The sequence below is a fragment of the Callionymus lyra genome, chromosome 6 (assembly GCF_982586985.1).
Source record: "Callionymus lyra chromosome 6, fCalLyr1.hap1.1, whole genome shotgun sequence".
Lineage (NCBI taxonomy): Eukaryota > Metazoa > Chordata > Actinopteri > Syngnathiformes > Callionymidae > Callionymus > Callionymus lyra.
In genome coordinates, this window is record NC_141823.1 from 25,065,821 (window position 1) to 25,085,471 (window position 19,651).

Below are 19,651 nucleotides of genomic sequence, written 5' to 3' on the forward strand. Positions count from 1 at the left end.
AGGTTGAATTAATAATTCACTTGGTTGTTGGCTTTTTTTTTTTTTTTTTGTTCTTTTTGGGTGAAAAATTGTTTTGCGAGAGTCTTCGCAGGAACACGGGAATGAGAACAATAGAGATAAGACTGTTAGGAGTGATTAGAGTCGGCATGCACGGCTGCTGCTGCGTGTGGGCGCGCTCACACACTGAGTCAGAACCAGGAGGTGGATGTGACTGTTGAACACCGACAAGTCCAAATTTGTGTAGGAGCCTGATCAGGTTTTATGTAAAGATAAAAAAAAAAAAACACTTTGAAGGTTTTAAATAGAATAGTTTTAAATCTCCGCCATTAAGTTTGAATGATCAACTCTGACTGTTATCTTTACTCGACTGTGGTTCCTACAGCTTCAGGCGAGTTACATTCAAGACTTTTAAACACTTTTTAATCACCGTATGAAATTAATTTAAGACCAACTTGGCGACAAACTTACATTTTATTTAGCATGTTGATTTTATTATAAAATAAACATGAGTTTAAATTAAATAAATAGACCCTTCCACATCAGAATGATTTAGAAAAGAAAATCCTGCAAAAATTCATAGATAAAAACATTGGTTAAAGCCACGTTCAAAGTAATTTACATCTTTTTCTTATTCTTTTAAAGTATTTTAACATATATTTTGAGGTTGGAAACCAACACAAAACCTTACTTGACATGTTTAGACATTTAAGACATTTTAGTCCCAATTAAGAGCTTATTTCTATATTGATGAATTTAAAGACATTTTTTTTTTTTTAGAAACGCTGTTGTCAACAAACCTGTATAATGCATCAATGCGAGTATTACCCAATCATATCAGACCAAGTTGCCAATTAAGTAACATGCTTTATTTAAATTTTGTTAATCACAAAAGATAAATGAAACCAATAACACAAATTCAGGTAGAAAAGTGTGAAACAAGTTAATACTAGATTAACGGCAGTGAGTTTTCATGTGAAAACATGTTCCAATAAGCCAACCCATTCACTGCAGAACGCTGGTTTCAACAGGAGAAATGTTGCTTCTTACTTGCTCTCTTCTAAGCCGACAGTCAACGGATTAAATTGATTTGTTTGAGAAGAGAGTTTAAATAGAAACATGTATACATACTATATTTGAGCTAAAGGTTTATACACTGATTCTAGCTACAGGCGGCTGCAGTTTACCTTTATTTCACCTTTAAACTAATGTAATCCTAACCTTTAAACTGATGCAATTACCAATTAAAAACATCAGAATTGAGTCAGAGTAAATAGCCTCTAGTAAAGGAATTAAAATCCAAAGGTTTACATTTGGACGAACAGGAAAATGACCAGTTCTGCTTCTGTTCATCAGATGATGCTAGTAGCTACCTTTAGCTAAAAAAAAAGCTTGGTGGCCTTTTAAACTTCTTAAACATGGTGAAAACTAATATTTTCATCTCTCTCGGCTGAGACTTGGGCTGGCTTATTGGGAATCATTAAAAAATGAGTAAAAAACGCTGCTAAAAGACAAATGGTCAAAAGGGAATTTATTCGAAGACTGACACCACTCTACTTCAAAGGTCAAACTCTAGAGACGAATGTTTGGATCGATGCACACTTTGGTCCGGACTCTGACGTCGCCTCTCCTCAGGAGCCTTCTAGCCCGACTTCTGCTTCTTCAGGTACCGGGCACGCTGGGACAGAGCTATCTTCATGAAATGGCCGCTGGCTAGCTTGACGGGCACCAGCGCTGTAGTCACCCATCCCTGTCACAGGAAACATCACGGTCAAACCACGGATGAAAATACTTCAGGTAGACGTTTGCTGGCGGTAACAAGGAGGTTTGATTCAAAAGACGCGTCTGAAGAAGACATTTGATCTCATAAATTCATCATTTGTTAAGTAGTAAGAGAAGGTTAAAGGATAAATGATCAGTATTTTCACAAGTTATATTGTCTAATTCATTCCAACGAGCCTTTAGTGTGAGCCGAGAGTATTCACGTCCAAATACAACTAATTGGACAAGTTGCTCAATTAAAACGAATGTGTGCGAAAGACGACAAGCATATTTGTAACTTGATGAGCAGATGGTTTTGTCAACAACAAATACATATCGTGGACTGTGATGAGTAAAATTCCCTCTGGGTGACGGAGACAGTCTTCAGTTCTGGGGTACTGAGCAACATTGATCATGTCTGGGCTCTTTTTCAACCACATCGCTGGGAAGAAAAAAAAAAAGGAAATCTATCCATCTACTTATTCCTGGCACGCTAGGATTGCAGGAGGCAGGAGTCAATGGATGATTTACAGTCACCAATTAACCTCTGCATCTCACCCCAACCCAGAGTTGCCAAGATGGGCTCGACCCAGAGACCCCCTCGCACCAAGGATTTAACACTGTCAGCATGGTGCCTCAAGAAAAGAAAGAAAGAAACCTTCCATGAGAGCACAGATTACATTCAGAGAGATTCAAACTAAATGTATCATTAAATTCTTTGAGAAATGTAGGAGAAGGTGGGCAGTTACACCATGTTTTAAACCTTTTGTCTCTCTCTCCAGGTTCATCATTTACAGCAGTATTACAGATCCTTATTATTAGCCACAAAAGGTGAGGGGAAATTGTACTTGCATTCGTCTTTGAAACTGTTTTTTTCGATGATTTAGAGACAATAGTTGGGTTTCCAAAGACAAACAGGCTGTCGGTGAGTGACCAGACAAAGGCTGGAGAATGTAAGTCACCAAGACCCTAAAACGGGGCCAAGTCAGAAGGAAGACCATGACTTCCATCAATGACACCCAGTTTAAAACATGGATCTGCTCTCATGTAGGCACACCACCAGTCAGAAGGACCATAGAGGGTCTCACCTGAGGGATTTGGGGCAACAATTTTGGTTGGAGACCTTATAAGATGTTTCCCAAATTTGAACGATCTTAAGAAGGCTCTTAAGAAGGGTTGGGCTAAGACGGACCACAAAGACATGGGTGTTTTCCAGACGTGTTCTCATTTTCAGTCCTAGGAGAACCTTATGATCGAGCCAGAGGTGGTTCGTAAGAAGGTTGGTTTGATCACTGAGCATTTTGACGGTAAGAAGACTGTGGGTCGGATCCATCTTACATTTCATTCTCAGTGAAAGATTTTCTTAAGCAAAAGCAACGCTGGAAAACGCATACTTCTTTTACGTCGTTCTTAAGAGCACTCCAAAGAAGATTGTAGCACTTAAGAGCTTCTAGGTATATCAATCTTGCCCTTGTTGGTCCAATCCCTAGATTCCCAAACTTGCTGTCAAAACTTGGAATGTAACTTCAATGGCCAGGGAGGAGACTGACCTGGTAAGGTTTAGAGGTAGACTAAAATAGTTGGTCTCCCCGACAACACAGGGCTCTAGTACCAATCTGCTCTAGAGTGGAAAGACTTTTGAGTCAGAGGAGACAAGCTAGACCAGGCTACGCTCGACCCAGGGCTTATCATCGTATATATGACAAAGTATCTCCGTGTGGAAGTGTGTTTACACCAGATCAGAGTCCACACCTTTTCAGGATCAGTAACTAGAAAGTGCTCCTTCTTGAGACTCCATTCTTCTGTTGAGTGACTTCAACAACCCTGTGCGCAACTGCAGTGCATCCTGAAGGGGGCGTGATTGAGAGGAAAAGCTTCTTTGTTCTGAACCCAAATGGTTGATTGTGGCTCGCGTCCCTTTTTAGGATGCCTGCAGGCCACTGAACCCTAGAGAGACTGTGATACGTCTCTTGTTTGGCTGGGAAATTTCTGCCTGAATTTTCCCGGAAAATTCCCCAGAAACAGCTTAAGGAGGCTTTGCTTTATTCATCGTCGCCACGTTTGAACTTTCAATAAGAGGTAGAAGGTAGATGACAGCTAAAAATATGCCCAAGCCATAAAAACAAAATTAAAATGTTAAAGATTTTCTATCAAATTTAAATAAACTTCCTTGTTCACAACTTCCCAGGTGTTTGCTGCCGGCAGGTGAACAATAATCCCCCATTAACCTTTTGATTAAAAGTTACAAGTTAATGGTCGGAAATAAAGTAGTTTAATTCACGCTGGATATGCCTTAGATGTACATCTACTTTCAAGAAGTAAAAACACATTTGGCACCTCCAGTAAAGGCAGCTGCCAGAGAAAGTATTTGTGCCATTTCAATTAATCCAAGAGGGTTGGAGCCAAGAAGCTGCTAAACACTTTGAAGGCACCTCGGGGCTCTGCATCATTGACTTTATTCTCTTATCCAAAGTCAAAACTAATACATGCGTTTTCCTTTCAAGTTCATCAAATATTTTTGTTCCAGAATTAAAAATTGAACCTTCTTTTATTTATTGGGATAATTTCCTCAGTGAGAATAGCTAGTGGGAAGACAGAGAGACTGGAATTTGGAGACTGATAATGCAGGCTTTTCTTATATTAAAGTCATTTATTAATGAACAAACTCTAAATATTTAATCCGGAGCTCTTTTGAAGACATCCAGTGAAAATGTCCACTTCCTCAAATATGCAGCAGGATACAACAAAGCAAGGTGGGACTAATCTGAAAGACTTTGGATCATAGTCTTGACCATATTTTTAGTACAAGAAACTTGCAGGAATAAAAATAAACACGGACAAAGATGTAGTCTTATGTTGTTGATTCATCATTCATTCAGTAATTAAAGTCGCCACAGCACAAGTGAATGAAAGAGCGGTTTCGTAATTGAACATACCAAAAACTATTAACTTATGATCGTTCCAAAACACAGGATTTGTTTTAAAATATTTAGTATAAAGAAACATTAACTTCCTAAGTTAAATACTAAGTGTATATCCATTCCTTCAACGGTGCCATTTTTATGTAAAGTCATACTTGAAGTATTCTTACTAGTAGTTTCAAACATTCGATTCCACATGAGTGCTGTTGGTCTGCTGTTCATTCTGTTAAGAGCTATATGACCGATAGAGAAATATTTCCATTCATTTGTATAATGTATATAAAGCCGTAATAGGAAGAAATTAATTTTATACTCTGATGTAAAATGTGGTAAGTCAAACGCCTTGAAAGTCAAAGTGTCTGAAGTTTTTTAAATTGTGGTGTCATTAAAGACAAAAGGAGTACTTCCAAGATTGACTTTCAGAATTAGATTGATTCATTTTTCTTTTAAAATATGTGGTTGACATTTTTAATAAAGTCAAGTCCTGATAAATAGAGTCGATAGTAATAAAGTTAAATGTAAAAGTAGGAGTCTGACAAATCTTTATGGGATTTTTTTTTTTCCCCAAGACATTTTGACATAATGACTCGAGAGGGGAGTAAAATTTATATCAGTGTTCTTGTCGACAATTTAAATCATTAACAGTGGAATTCAAAAATGTGTCATGAATGTTCACAGATAAAAAAAGAGAGCCAGATGAAAATAATGATCAAAAAGGTTAAGCCTTGTATTCTCAGGGTCAATGTGACCCAGAGGCCCGAAAAACAAATCAGTTTTTAGTATCCCTTGTGTTGTCTCTTGGTCAAGGTGAACGACCTCTATAAATACACATGGAGGTTGTTAATCTTAACCCAGAGACAACACAAGGATTAAATAAAAAAAGATTCAGAAATGTGTATATAAAGTCATGAACGTCTGTTATAAACAAAACTTGCTCCTCGTCTCTCTCCACGGAGATGCTCTCATCATTGATATTCAAGTCATAAGCCAGACTGTGCCCGACATTAAGTGGAGAACAGATGTTGTCGTTGACCTCTGCTAAAACTAGATTTATGTTTAACGCATCTGCTGTCTTGGAGAGTTTGTATCAGGGGATGGGAGCTAAAAAAAATGTAGCTTTTGAAAATGTTGACAACATCATTTCACTGTAGCTGGAGCTCCTCTGAAGTCAGATTGTATTCTGATGTGGTTTGTGTTCATCTGCTGCGAGTCCTTGACAACATTCTTAGTGTCTTTTATAAAAGTTCTGCTGAAAAAGTAATATAAAAGAAGGAAAAAAGGAAGAATTCAGCACCGAGATCGAGCTAGAAGTTTAGAAGTATCAGGCTCTGACCAATTTTTGCAGGGATGTGGTGCATTTCACAAGTACAAGGTGGCATTTTTATGTGCAGGAGAAATGCTGACACAGCATTATCAGATCCAAGTCCACCCTGGTGAATGCACACAATAAAGATTCAGGTTTCTGTGATAAACCTGTTCAGCAGCAAAGACGTTTTGTAACAAATCAAATCTTAAGTAAGAAACTGTGTTGGAATATTTTCTGCCTAGTCCTGTGTTACATTTAGAGCTCAAATGTGGTCAAACCTTTGATGTAATGAGGAAAAGGAATAACACAGCGTACACACCGGGCGGACAAAAGTGTTGACAAATGAGCACTTACGATGATGGCATGAGGTAAATAGCCATTAGTCTGTGTCTGCAGCCCAACAGTGTTGAGAGCAGCAGCTACATAGCGCTCCGGAGTCGGCTTGTCCAGCGTCGCCCGTCGGATTTTGCTCAGCTTCGTTGCAACGAAAAACGGCAGAACGCTCTGGCAAAAAAAAAAAAAAAAGGTTTTAATATTTTAATTAAGTTTTTTTTAATTAATTATCAAAAATCTGACTGAGGGAACTGTATTCTTGAAACTCCTTGGATTCATACCTGGATGATGATTCCTCTGCTGGAGTATTCAGCTTGAAGTCCTCGGGAAAAGAAGTCAACGAAGGCCTTTGAATGAAAAGAAAAGTCATTTAATAGCATATTCCAGAAAATGTATTTATCTGACTATAGCATATTTTCCCTCATTGACAGTAATATTTAACAGAAATAAAAAACATTCAACATTTTACTTCTATATTGCAGGTGTTTTCTTGAAAATATTCGTCAAAAGCTACATTCACAAAACTTCAAACGGTTTTCAATTAATCAATAACAGATTTTTTTTTATTATTATTAATTTAGGCAGTATTTATACTTTCTTTTAAACCTCCAAACACACTTAAATATACTGCGGTGGTGGAGGAAATAAAGCGGAGTGAAGATGATGTCTTAAGGGCAGCCCCAGGTGGACACAGTAGGTACGACAACTTTACCTCACTAGGCATTACATCTGTTCTGTTCATCTTCACCCATGCACTCCAGCGTTGCTATATTTATATCTTGAATTAATTTATATAATATACATATACATATTAATCACAGTTCATCTTTTTAGCTGATTAAGCATGTTTTAATACTATACATTACTTTATGAAGTGTATAGATCAGATCTGGGCAAGTGGAAGCCCTTTAGTCTGCATCATTGTGGCCCTTTAGTCTGCATCATTGTGGCCCTTTAGTCTGCATCATTGTGGCCCTTTAGTCTGCATCATTGTGGCCCTTTAGTCTGCATCATTGTGGCCCTTTAGTCTGCATCATTGTGGCCCTTTAGTCTGCATCATTGTGGCCCTTTAGTTTGCATCATTGTGGCCCTTTAGTCTGCATCATTGTGGCCCTTTAGTCTGCATCATTGTGGCCCTTTAGTTTGCATCATTGTGGCCCTTTAGTCTGCATCATTGTGGCCCTTTAGTCTGCATCATTGTGGCCCTTTAGTCTGTATCATTGTGGCCCTTTAGTCTGCATCATTGTGGCCCTTTAGTCTGCATCATTGTGGCCCTTTAGTCTGCATCATTGTGGCCCTTTAGTCTGTATCATTGTGGCCCTTTAGTCGGCATCATTGTGGCCCTTTAGTCTGCATCATTGTGGCCCTTTAGTCTGCATCAATGTGGCCCTTTAGTTTGCATCAATGTGGCCCTTTAGTCTGTATGATTGTTGCCCTCATAAGGTCAGAGTAACACTTTATCATTATTATTTAGTGCTTCATGATTAGATCTATTTAAAAATTATTTGTTTAAGTTTTTATAAATATTCCCTTTCCTTCACACCCTTTTCCTCTGTTTCTTCTTTTCCCCTCACAATAGTCTTCTTATACAAGATGGCTCTTTGTGTGCACACCTTGGTTCATGACCACCTGAAAACAAAAGAATAGTTGACCTTGGATGCGGAGTAGACGGTGAGAAGGGGACAAGGGTACATCCCACTGGCCGAGGAGATGTTCAGGATGGCACCCTTTTTTCTGAAATGAAACACGTTTTTTTTTTTTCATTGTGCGACGCGTTGGCTTGACACCAGCCGTATTGATGGAGTTTTCTGTTGTACTCAAAAATGACTTCATCAGTCAGAGAAGACGAATTCCCTCTCTGAGGTGCCAAGATGTCTTTAACACAAACCCAATAAATCAGGATGAACTCACCTCTCAGCCATTTGAGGCAAAACGAGACGCGTCATCTACAAAGAGAAAGTGAGTGCTGTTAGAGACAGTGGAGCAGGAAGAGAGTGTGTGTGGGCCGCAGGAAACCATGTGTGGTTGTGCTCCTACGTGCGAGTGTGTGGGTTGCGAGACAAAGAGAAGAGATGGATGATAATGACAACAGAGCTGGCGTTCAAAGATTTACTGACTGATATGAAGTGAGCACACCGAGACAACTGCGGTATTTAATGACGACAATTTATTAAAGAGAAATAAAAGGCGGACATTAACGTTTTGGAGTTCGTCACCTTCATCCCACCTGGTCTTACCTGATTTATTACGGAAAATGCGATTTTAAAGTTACATGTTTATATTTGGTCTACCTAATATTTTCACATCCTTAAGGCACACATTTTCACTCATTTGAACATGATCTAACATCTAAACAGTAAATACAAAATAAAATAATTATAATAATACAGAACTTTGGAGCGAGGATTCTGTCCCGCTCTAGTAGAAGAACTCACATTACCCCAACCCTTAAAAATCTATTCATGGTCAGACTCCTCCTGACATCAGTGATCTGATCCTGCCTTACACCCCAGTTCGGGCTCTGAGGTCTGTGGATCAGAATCTACTGATGGTTCCTGAACATGCTTCCGGACGAGAAGAAGAGAAATCCTTCCAGGCTGTTGCTCCTTAGCTTTGGAACAATCTTCCTCGCCATCTGCGTTTAATGGATCCACTGACTCTTTCAAAGAAACATCTTAAGACATTCTTATTTGTGCAGGCTTTTTCCTAGTCTTCTTGGACTCCTGTGTTTGTCTTACGTCTTGGCCTTTTAGGAATTTTTTAATTTGTATGTATTTTTAAACGTGTATTGTTTTTGATTGTTAAAGCGCTTTGTGACCTTGGTCTAGAAAGACGCTTTACAAATAACTATTACTTATTTACTAAACATCTTATCTAGAAAAAAACCATATTTCTTTTAACAGTGGAGTCACTTTGAACACTTACCTGGCACACTGAAGTGATGTTGACGTTAACCATGGTGTCGATAACCTGAAATGAAAAAAATATATATTATTTACTATTGGATTAATGCAAATCTTGGCCATTTATAAGATGAAACCAGATTAAAAACATGAGATTCATTGTATGAAATCAGAATTAAGTTAACTCCAGTGTAAATAAAACTGTTTCAGTGAATCTAAGGTCAACTAATTTTTTTACAAATTATGTTTTTAGTCAGTCAGTTATATTGATGGTTGACCATTTTGACATATATATTTTTGCATTTCATTTTTTATTTTGATATTTTGATATATGTGTAACCCAAAAATACAATAATAAATTAAATACAATAAAATAACTTACTCTATTTTTAAACAAGCTTTTTGTGACTATGTAACTTTAAAGTCCGATTTTGAGTTTCAATAATAATCAAATTAATTGTCCAGTTATACATGTTGAAAAACGTAGTTATATTTTTGTTATTTTTCAATGTTACAATTATTATTATTTTTTGAATACAAGCACTGTGGTGATTGTGTGAATTAAAGATACACAATTCTGCCAAAAACATAATGATTTCAGTTCATATTGAATTCATATCATTTGTAGTGAATAATAAGTGGTGAATTAATGACAACAATTGACCAATAATTACTGAATATGAAAAAGCTTCAGCTTACATTGCGGAGATCTGGGACTTCAAGAAAGAACTCAGGATAAGCGTATGATACTCCGACGTTGTTGACTGTTGACAGAAAAAGACACGCAGTTTATAGTTTTGCCAGTAGATGGTAGCAAAGATCTTCTAAAAAACGAGACTGCTTTATACACCGAGGACAGAAATAAATAAATAAATCTAGTTTTGTCTTCAGTAAAATATCATTCTTACCCAGAACTCCAATCTCCAGCCCAGAAATTCCTTCTTGAATCTTAGGGTAGATGTCCACAGAGCTGAAGTCTGCAGCGATTGTCTTGGTCTCCACACCAAATTTGGACTCTTGAGACACAAGCATGGAGAAAGAAAGAATAATCGGAGGACTAATTGATGTGCAAAATGACTTTTAATGACATCATATCTAACAAAGGCCAATTGAAAACAGCAGAACCGAGAGAATGAAGGATTAAACCCCGAAATAATCCGTCATCTATCAGAGGAGACAGAGCTTTCATTGAATTGGACTGAAACACTTTTTAGCTCCAGCCGAAGCATGAAACACATTTTTAAAGCATGTCGTGCTGAGATCATTCAAGAAAGAAGGCGTGTTTGAATGATAATGGAACATTAGCTTAAGAGCCAGCAGGCCGTTTTGTACTGCTGTGTGGATCACAAGCAGTGAGTGGAAAAAGGGATTTGGATAGACATCCTGGAAAGCAAGACAATACATAACAATTATTTTGATACCCTACGTAATGCAATGACGTTAACACACCAATAAGACACACCTTCATATAGACCACATACAATTACAACGCAAGCACTGAGATAATGCATACCTCTGCCAAAGGCCTTATTTCACATACACAGCATACAGTCAAATACATTTAAATCATTTTCCTTTAAATTTATTTGGCTCAGAACAAAAAAGAAATAAGTTGATTTATTTTTGCTATAGCTATAAACTATCATGATACGACATGATTTTATTAATAAAGCTCACAATATGATTCGATACAATATATTCAGCTCACGATACGATTCAAAACACTTGAATAATTTTAAAAAAAAGTACATTTTAGTGACATATTGTTACATACATACATGTAGTTCCACTCTCTTTGCTTGAATAAATAGACTTGAAATCCTAAATATTTCCCTAAATAAGCGTTAAAAGCAGCTAGTGATGGCCGTTTACTATCCTCTTGTCCTCAGTCATCGCCAGGATTTAATTGTTCCGTGAGCTGCAATGGAGGGAATGACTGCTGCCAACTAGCGGCCAGAAGTTGAATTGCAACAAATAACGAAGAAACTGAATATTTGCACATTAATTGTAAACTCGAAGGGCAACTAATGTGAAAACTTCACTCTCCTGACTCACTCACATGTTTCAAATGTTTAAGTCTTCCTCTCCAAGTAAGTCTCATCATGATCATGTTTTTCAGATACTTTAGAAAAGTCTCCACCGTCTGAAATCTTGGCGAACGATAGGTTACGAGAGTGGAGCCCATTATGACGACACCTCTGTAAATACAAATGACCACTAAACTATTTATCGTCTCACTATAATGAAAGATTAATCAGAATATGTTCATAAGGTGACGATAACAAAACCTCCAAAGAATATGACTGATTGATTAATGCCTACAAGAGGATAGAAAACATTTGACTCACCAATCGCCTTGGAAACATCGTCCAGCTTCTCCTGGCTGCGGCTGATCAACACAATAGCAAAGCCTCTTCGAGCGAGCTGCAAAAAAAATGCACATTTACTTACGAATTTCTTACCAATTATTTTAAGGAATATTATCTTAAATCAGCTTTTTCTCTTCAGAAGTCAGAATATGGATGCATTAAAGGATAGACTGGTTCAAAGAACTTACCTCCTCTGCATAGGCTTTTCCAATCCCGTCTGTCGCTCCCGTCACAACTGATGGAATAAGGAAGCAAGTTAGTGTTTAAATAATGACCAGTTTACAACGACATACAAACCGTAATCACAAATAGCACAAAATGATATTGGAATCATTACCTGATAAAAGCGTGTATTCCTATGATATAGTACAAAATGCATTCAACATTTAATAGTTTACCAAATAATAAAGTGTTTATTAAATTTAAAAATGGTGCAGAACTAGGTAGATTTGTCAATACCAAGCAACTGAACTTATATGATATATAGTTTGACATGTTGTCATACAGGTTTGTCCAAAGTACCATTTTTCTATTTGAGTACACAGTTCAAAATGCTCTTTTTTATCTGTAGAGAGAGTGATAACACGCTTCTCACTTTTGTACCCTTTTTATGATTGTATGTGGAGATTAAAAAAATGGGGAAGATTTCAATTTCAAATAGTAAACCAAGCTTCTTGAGTTAAAGCTTTTCATTCATAATAATAACTTACACCATACAAACTGAAGGGTCTATTTATTTTGTAGAACATTCTCATCAATCTTTTTCTCTTTTAAATCCAAACTTAAAAAGGTGCTTCTGCTTAATGAAATGTTTTACATACAAGGGAAGATTAAACCCAAACCCTGTGTCAAGGAAAACATTGATGTAAAAACATAATGGAAAATAAGAAACATGCGAGTTCTGTCAAAGACAACATTCTGTTGTAGTAGGGAAGAGTTACAGGTCAGATTGGGGTATGTGTGCGCTGATGAGAAATTTGGAGAGAAGTCCCGAGCGTCATCTGAAAGACTCGAGCAGAAGCCTTGAAATTGCCTTCAAGCACAAGCAGCAGCATCATTCTATTTTTAGAAAAGAGAAAACTATTCTTTTCTTGCCATCTGACAGAAATAGATGGCAGCTTTCGAAATAAAATGAATTCCAGTGTGTGCTGAATGTAAACTAGAACTGATGATTCCACGTTTCATATTAATTTAGGCAGAATTAAAACTCTCGAGAAAAAGCTTATCTGAGGACCAGCAATTTAAAGTTTTGAGGGTTTTTTTGTATGTAAACACTGAAGTCTTTTCATAGAAAAGTGTTTCCTGTTTTTTTATTTTTATTTATTGTTATTTTATATTTTAGCTTTTAAGATTTATTGATCAACTCTCGTTTATGGCGTTAATATTTTGTCGAGGACAGTGATTATGGGTCTTCTGGAACCACCGCATTTATAGGTTATAACTGATGCAGAAGTAAAGACACATACTTGAATGTCTTTATCTAAATGGCAAGCCATATAAAATCATATTCGCTGATTATATTTGTTAATTTTAAAATAATCAATTCATATTTGTGTACACATTAATAAAAAATAAATAGATTCAAACCAAGAAACTGGTGTGAAAATAAAAAGAAATCATTCAATCAAAATGTTGCTTATTTAAACTTTATTAAAGATGCAAAGTTGTGTTTGTATTTAGATCTGGTTTTCAAATAGTGTGTCTTTACTTCTAAACACATCAAAAATGAAAAGTTGAATTACTAAAAGTAATGCACGTAAAACCAAGAACCATTAAGACCAAAACTGAAGGATGGGTTTTGAATGCACTGTCAGTGTATTTTCTGTACTGAATTTAATTGATTAGTTAAATACCAGGTAAAAATGTACAAAAAAAATAGAATTTGAATGAGACAGCCATTAGTGTTTTTTTTTTTTACCCAGATAAATGTTTAAATAAAAATGTAGGGAAAAAATCATCTTATGGATAAGAATATTTAAGAGTATACAATGTTTGTATGTATTGAACCAGCATTAGGATTTAATCCAAGCATGAACAAGCCAATACAAACACAATATCATGAAAATGATGAAGAGAAGAAACTGCTATTTTAACTAAAGATGAGATTCTCTGCTAGTTTTAGGTGTTAGTTTAGATAAAACTGCTCAAAGCAGTGTCTGACACAGTCCACATATTACTACAGTCACATAAAACTATATAAGAAAGTGTATCTGCAATTCCTTCCTCCTTTTCCAGACAACTCCACATCCTATTAGCTGACCAGCATTTCCATTGCTATAGCTGATTCTGTTCCTGCTAGCATCATGAAATCATCTGCCTCCGTCTTATTCCTGTTGTGTTGTGCTTGAATCTCTCTGTCATTGGGGTAAACTCTGACTACAAATGACGCCAAACTACTAAACATCTATCAAGCCTAAGCCCAGCCAAACAGAACCGAGGAGGATGGAGAAAGAGAAAACAACAAACACAGGGGATCCTGGGGGCGACTAAATATAGCACGGAGGAGAGGAGTGGGAGAAAATCTACAGGCACGACGTTGAGGGAAACATAAGCTGTGTTATTTTTAGCCATTGTGAAAAAAAATGAAGCTTTCTGCAGTCGCCAGGAAAAAAAAGAAAAAGACAGGACTTCAACCGAGCACCCTCACTCAGAATAAAAATACCTATTTAAAGGATTGTAACAGCAGGATAAACACACTACTTAGAGTTTGATTTAAAATGATCTATCTAGATCAAATTTCACATTTAAGGATGATTTTCTGCAATTTCTTTACACCTAATGTTTGTGGTTTTAACCTCATGTCCATGACCACTTTTGCAGAAGCTACAGGAATATGTCCACAAAATATCAATGACAAGATCCTTGAGGATTTTAACCTTCTAAATAATCTTGCATCATGTATGCATTGGCTCGTGTTGGTCGAAGAGATTACATTGGATTGCACGCCAGTATGACAATGTGTTACATAACACAGAGAACCACGGGTTTGTGACGTGGATTTGAGAAGCGCACGCGCGCGGTCTGAACCAAAAGCCGACTCGAAGCTCATCCTCAGATGACTTTTAACCCGGCATTCACATAAAAATAACATTTTGATTCACAGTTTTTTTTTGCATTCAGTGCAACTTATTTTACTCTTTTTTGATGCGTGTTTCTAAACGCTGCTGCTACATTTACACTTTCCTCTGGAAAGAAATGTGACCACCTGCTTCACAAAAACATGCAAAATTGTGAAAACATGAATCATGTTTGCTTTGATAGAAACATTTTAAAGCTTCACTTGCCTACAAATTCTTTTAATCAGTCAGTCTGTGACGTTGGCACCAGTGAACCAGAATCCTGAGGATCCAGTGTGACACGAAGGAAGAAAAAAAAAAACCCATTCATGAATGTACCCGGTCCCGTTATATAACCGGTCCAGTCGCTCACTCGAGTGCACTTCTGCCCAACAAAGTTTGTGAATAACAGAACCAAATGAGGCCAGTGAGCTTGTTTGCTTCATTGCATATTCTGAATCACTTTGCATGGCTAATTTAAAAGTAAAAAAAAAAAAAAAGGTGTGACGCGGTTCCATTTTTAGCTGCACTAAAAAAGCTTCCGTCACAAGCAGAAGGATTCAATTGCAAATTAAAAATACATAGAGGAATTGATGAAAAGTTATGAACTGTTTGTCAAACATTTCACTTAATGCAAGTTAATGAAGGGTGATAAGAATAACAGGTTTCAAAAGCGTTACCAATGATTCTACACTATAACATAGATTTTAAGTACAGAAATATAGACAAAAATAAAACTATTGTTTATCTGCAGTAATTAAATTAAGAGAAAACACATGGTATCAATATATAGGCAGTCGCTCATTGTTGAAGGCTCAACAGACCGAACAGATGGACAGTTTACAATCTAATTCAATAATCCTCACAAAACATAATCTGTTCACTGGTTTGCTTGCTCTAGGACTTACTAAAGTGCGCCTCTGAGGAGTGTCTTTTACAAAAATATACATCGTCATCGATCCTTTTTTAACTCACCACCTTTTTTTTCTACAATCAGTTTGTGCCCTTTTTTCCCTGAAATATCACCTCATTCACTTTCTCATGACAAAATACAATAACCAACAACACGGAATAATAAACCCAAAATACATTATTTAAAAACAATATAAAAAGGAGAAAACAAGGGAAGCACACCTCAACGTTTTCTTATTAATATTTTCCAGGCTACACGCAGTTGCACTGTATAACCACTAGAGGGTTCTGTCTCCTTCTAAACACCACTGAATTGCGTTACAGAAAGGCATTTCCAGTAGTTATCAGACAAAAATAATTTATTGTTGTAAACCCACTTAAATTAGGTAAGAGTATACCCTTCATAACAGACATAACACATAACTTCATCACAAACTTACTTTTCTATACTTTCTCTTGGATTCTAGTTGGATTCTAAATACTGACATTGTGGCTCAAATAAAAAACTTCTGTGGTAATTCGTAGCATAAGTTTTGTGCTGCATCAATTATTATCACAACACATTTGAAATATGCTGCCTAAAATCAAATGTACTGCAGTTAACTGCCGCTGACTTCACTATTATGTAATGAACTGCTCTCTTCAGCCTACCTCAGATCTTGGTTACACTCACATGGCAAAGCACATCATGGACCCTCCTTCATTCACTATATTTACAAAGCTTAACCAAGGCATTTGAGCAAAACATGGTGTTGAATACAGATGCATCTATAGGCAATACCTGCGAGCAAGTCAGGGGAAACAATTACCCCGAAGGAGACCTCCTGAGGGATCAATAAAGTTCTACCTAACCTAACAAGTTTCCACTTCCAGGAATACAAAAAAAAAATCAATCTGTAAAAATATTGAAATAACAAACAAAACCTGTTTGTTCACTTGAAAACTAAAACCAGAGTTATGAGATTTAGATTAGATTAAGAATAAACAATAGTCTTATCTCTACAATGAACAAACAGTGTGACTATTTGCAATATGTTAATTATAAATACAAATTCGAATTGTTTTATTAGGAAAAACAAGTTGATGAAATACAAACCATAAATTAACTATGACATGAAAGCCCCCACAAAAAAGAAAATAAATAAGTCGATAGTGTTTGTTGAACATTGATATAGTACCTTTTAGAAAAAAAAAAGAGATAGATCTCCAAGTCCTGAATTATCAACACGCCAAGTTGAAATGCAGTCAGAGTTCTCGACATTCCTCTCTGTTTTTGTTACCTTCTTGTTACAACAAGCAAATTCATTCCTCCTTCATGACGGTATATGCAACCTTCACCCAGTGAGGGCAACTGCAGGAGAAAAGCGAGCTAAAACAATTCCTGTCTTTCAGGTTAAAAGAACATGGTTTTAAGGACTTGAGAGTCACATGGAGTCTACGGACTCCTTCAAGAAACAGCTCAAGACACTTTTATTCGTGCAGGCTTTTCTTTGAATTTCTGAGACTCTTGTGTTTATCTCTGTGTTGTCTTGATCTTTTAAGTTTATATTTGATTGGGTATTTTTTTTTTGTTTAAGCGCTTTGTGACCCTGGTCTTGAAAAGCGCTCTACAAATACTTATCACTTACTTACTTGCTGATAATGAAGAATATCCGTTAGAAAATTCCTTCAATTTATGAACCCACTTTTGAGTTTGTATTAAAGCATTAAGTGCAACATAATGATAGAGAATTGCTGGGATCTATTTTTCCTTAATCAACTATAGTCTTACTTCAACTGTATAGTGTCTTGAGATAACTTTGTTATGATAAGACACTTTAAATAAAATTGAATTGAGAAATATTTTTAAAATGATATGCAACGTAGCTCCTTTTTTGTTAGTAGTATTATTGTATTTGAGAAGGGTTTATTACTTACCATTTTGAGGTCTTTTTAACTATATGGTGGATGCTTTTGACTTTATTTTTGTGCCATCAAACCTGATGTAAGATATTCGACTGGTTTAACTGGACCTTCATGTCGTTTTCTGACAGCTAGGATTTCACAACACGTCTGCTGCGCATGCGCGTCATCCTCACCCCACAATAAGACACTTGTGACGTTCACTTGTACAGGCTTTTGTCTCTCAACAAACAAGTCCATTGTGGCTCAAACATGTCGGTCATTCCCAACACGTTCGGTGTGACTACACTCACCTGCCCATTTCCCGAGTTTCGAGGCGGTCACCGTCCGTCCATTGCCCAGCACCCACACTCTGATGCCGGACAGGAGCCGGTACACCGCGCACACTGACAGCCAGGCCGCGGTCAAGGCTCCGAGCCAGAACAGCGGCTTCTCCACCGCTCGCAAAACCGCTTCCCCGCTAGAAGACATGCTTGAGAACCAGAGTGTCTTAGCGGAGGCTGTTCTGGACTTTAAACTCAAAGTTGTGCGGCTAAAGTGCAGAGGAGCATGCGAAGAAGATTTCACAAGTCGCTTCCGCGTTAGGCGGGGCTTCGTGCTCTGTGATTGGTTGTTCGTTCTTCTTCGTCTTTTTCCTGTCGTAGACCCGCACCGTAATGGGTGAGAAACGACCCTTTTTTTAAAAAAATAAATGTTTCTTCTTCTTTTTATGATCAAGTTTTATTTTCTCTTCAATTCTATTATTTGCATTTTATTTTGCGACCTTTTTTAAATGAAGGGAGTTTGATTCAGTTTTATTCTGCATGCAAGTCACTCAACTTTCGTTAAATGAAGAAAATATTAACATTTAATTCGTTAGTTCCATACAGTGATGAAATGTAATTTCTTTATTCACACCTGCAGGTGTATTTATTCCTCCTAATCCTAAGTGATTTTCCATTTGCAAAAAACGTAGACACATAGAATCCTTTCTGTTATTAGGTGTTTATTACGTTACTATGTGTTCGTGTTTGTATTAAAATAGAGATTGTTCATGGTCGTACACGTAAAGACAGTTGTTAGCTGAAGATTTTCTTTTTCATCTGCTTTCGAAGAGTTTCATTGAAAATATATTTTTTAAAAAGCATTCACAAATGAATTATAAAGTTTATCAGTAACTAACTGCAAAAAGTTAACTTACACACAATTGTACCATCCTCAATAAAGTTGTCGAAGCATCAGACGATGAGTTGAAGCCTCGTCTTCTTCACCAGGCGACCCATGATCGTCGTCTTTGAATGTCTGACAGTAGGAGCTAAACCTTGGGAAATGTTTGTTGGTCATATTTTCTTTATCTTCCTAAAACCTGTCTCCTTTCAAATCATTTCAAATTTAGAAAAACTATTCATCCTCACAATTCATCTGCATGTGTCTATGATGTGATGAAGTAAACATTGTGTACTCAATATTATTTGAGACTTGCTTCTTCATTATTTTCAAACCACCTTCGATACAAACAAAGACATTGAAAAAGCCGAAGACTTTATGAAACTTTATTAGAATAAACAATATGAGGGAGAACATTTCAATAAATAGTGATCATTACGTGTATATGAGCACTGTTTAACATTTGAACATTTCAATTGTTATTCGTATTTTTTAGTTTTTTCATTTTAAACAAGGATTGAATCTACAACTTATAAGACATTTATGATTGTAACTAGGAAGCACATGGGATAAACAATCATGCCAAGTAGAGCAGACAGCACTGGTCCATAATGTGAGGGGGAGCATTACGTAAGAGTGTGGGTCTAAAAATAGAAATGCAGCAATGGTAAACAGGAGTCTGAACCGCTGGCTTCCAGCTTTCAAAAGAACATGAATGAAATTCTGATTAAAAGCTTCAAACGTGGACCAGAGAGTGATTCTGAGCTGAGGAAGGCGGCAGACTGAAACAAGGCACCAGGAGACTACACGTGAGTGAGTGGGTGGAGTTTATAAAGATGTCAGATGTGGAATCATATAGATAAGTCGTGGTTGTCGTTTATTCATCCATATTAAACTAAATATATATTCGAGGAACCAGGGGGGAGGAATGTAGCTGCTATATTTGCATTCACATGTCACACAACATGACTCTCTCTCAGGGAAAAGGTTTGATCCTTTGCTGGAAAACTGGTGGAAAAAGTGTTTGTTTCTGCAAATGTTTTCT

At 36.8% G+C, this 19,651-nt stretch overlaps 1 protein-coding gene across 1 annotated transcript; it reads right to left on the reverse strand.

Moving 5' to 3' along the window:
• Positions 1-1,511: 1,511 nt before the first annotated feature.
• Positions 1,512-18,038, reverse strand: hsd17b12b (hydroxysteroid (17-beta) dehydrogenase 12b). The gene is made up of 11 exons (XM_087794424.1): positions 17,754-18,038; positions 11,779-11,825; positions 11,570-11,645; positions 10,130-10,237; positions 9,921-9,985; positions 9,244-9,288; positions 8,230-8,264; positions 7,971-8,052; positions 6,600-6,665; positions 6,340-6,489; positions 1,512-1,747 (listed from the first exon to the last, which is right to left on the reverse strand). Exons 1-11 carry the CDS (start codon positions 17,929-17,931, stop codon positions 1,640-1,642), a joined length of 960 nt encoding a protein of 319 aa, XP_087650550.1. The 5' UTR covers positions 17,932-18,038; the 3' UTR covers positions 1,512-1,639.
• Between the last annotated feature and the right edge of the window lie 1,613 nt (positions 18,039-19,651).

What these genes read in the sequence shown, in the direction of transcription:
- hsd17b12b (XM_087794424.1), bottom strand. Translation starts at nt 17,931, where the DNA reads ATGTCTTCTAGCGGGGAAGCGGTTTTGCGAGCGGTGGAGAAGCCGCTG. An exon ending in ACATCACTTCAGTGTGCCAG is followed by an intron (nt 8,265 to 9,243) that starts GTAAGTGTTCAA and finishes TTCTCTTTGTAG; the next exon opens with ATGACGCGTCTCGTTTTGCC. An exon ending in ATTTACCTCATGCCATCATC is followed by an intron (nt 1,748 to 6,339) that starts GTAAGTGCTCAT and finishes TTCCTGTGACAG; the next exon opens with GGATGGGTGACTACAGCGCT.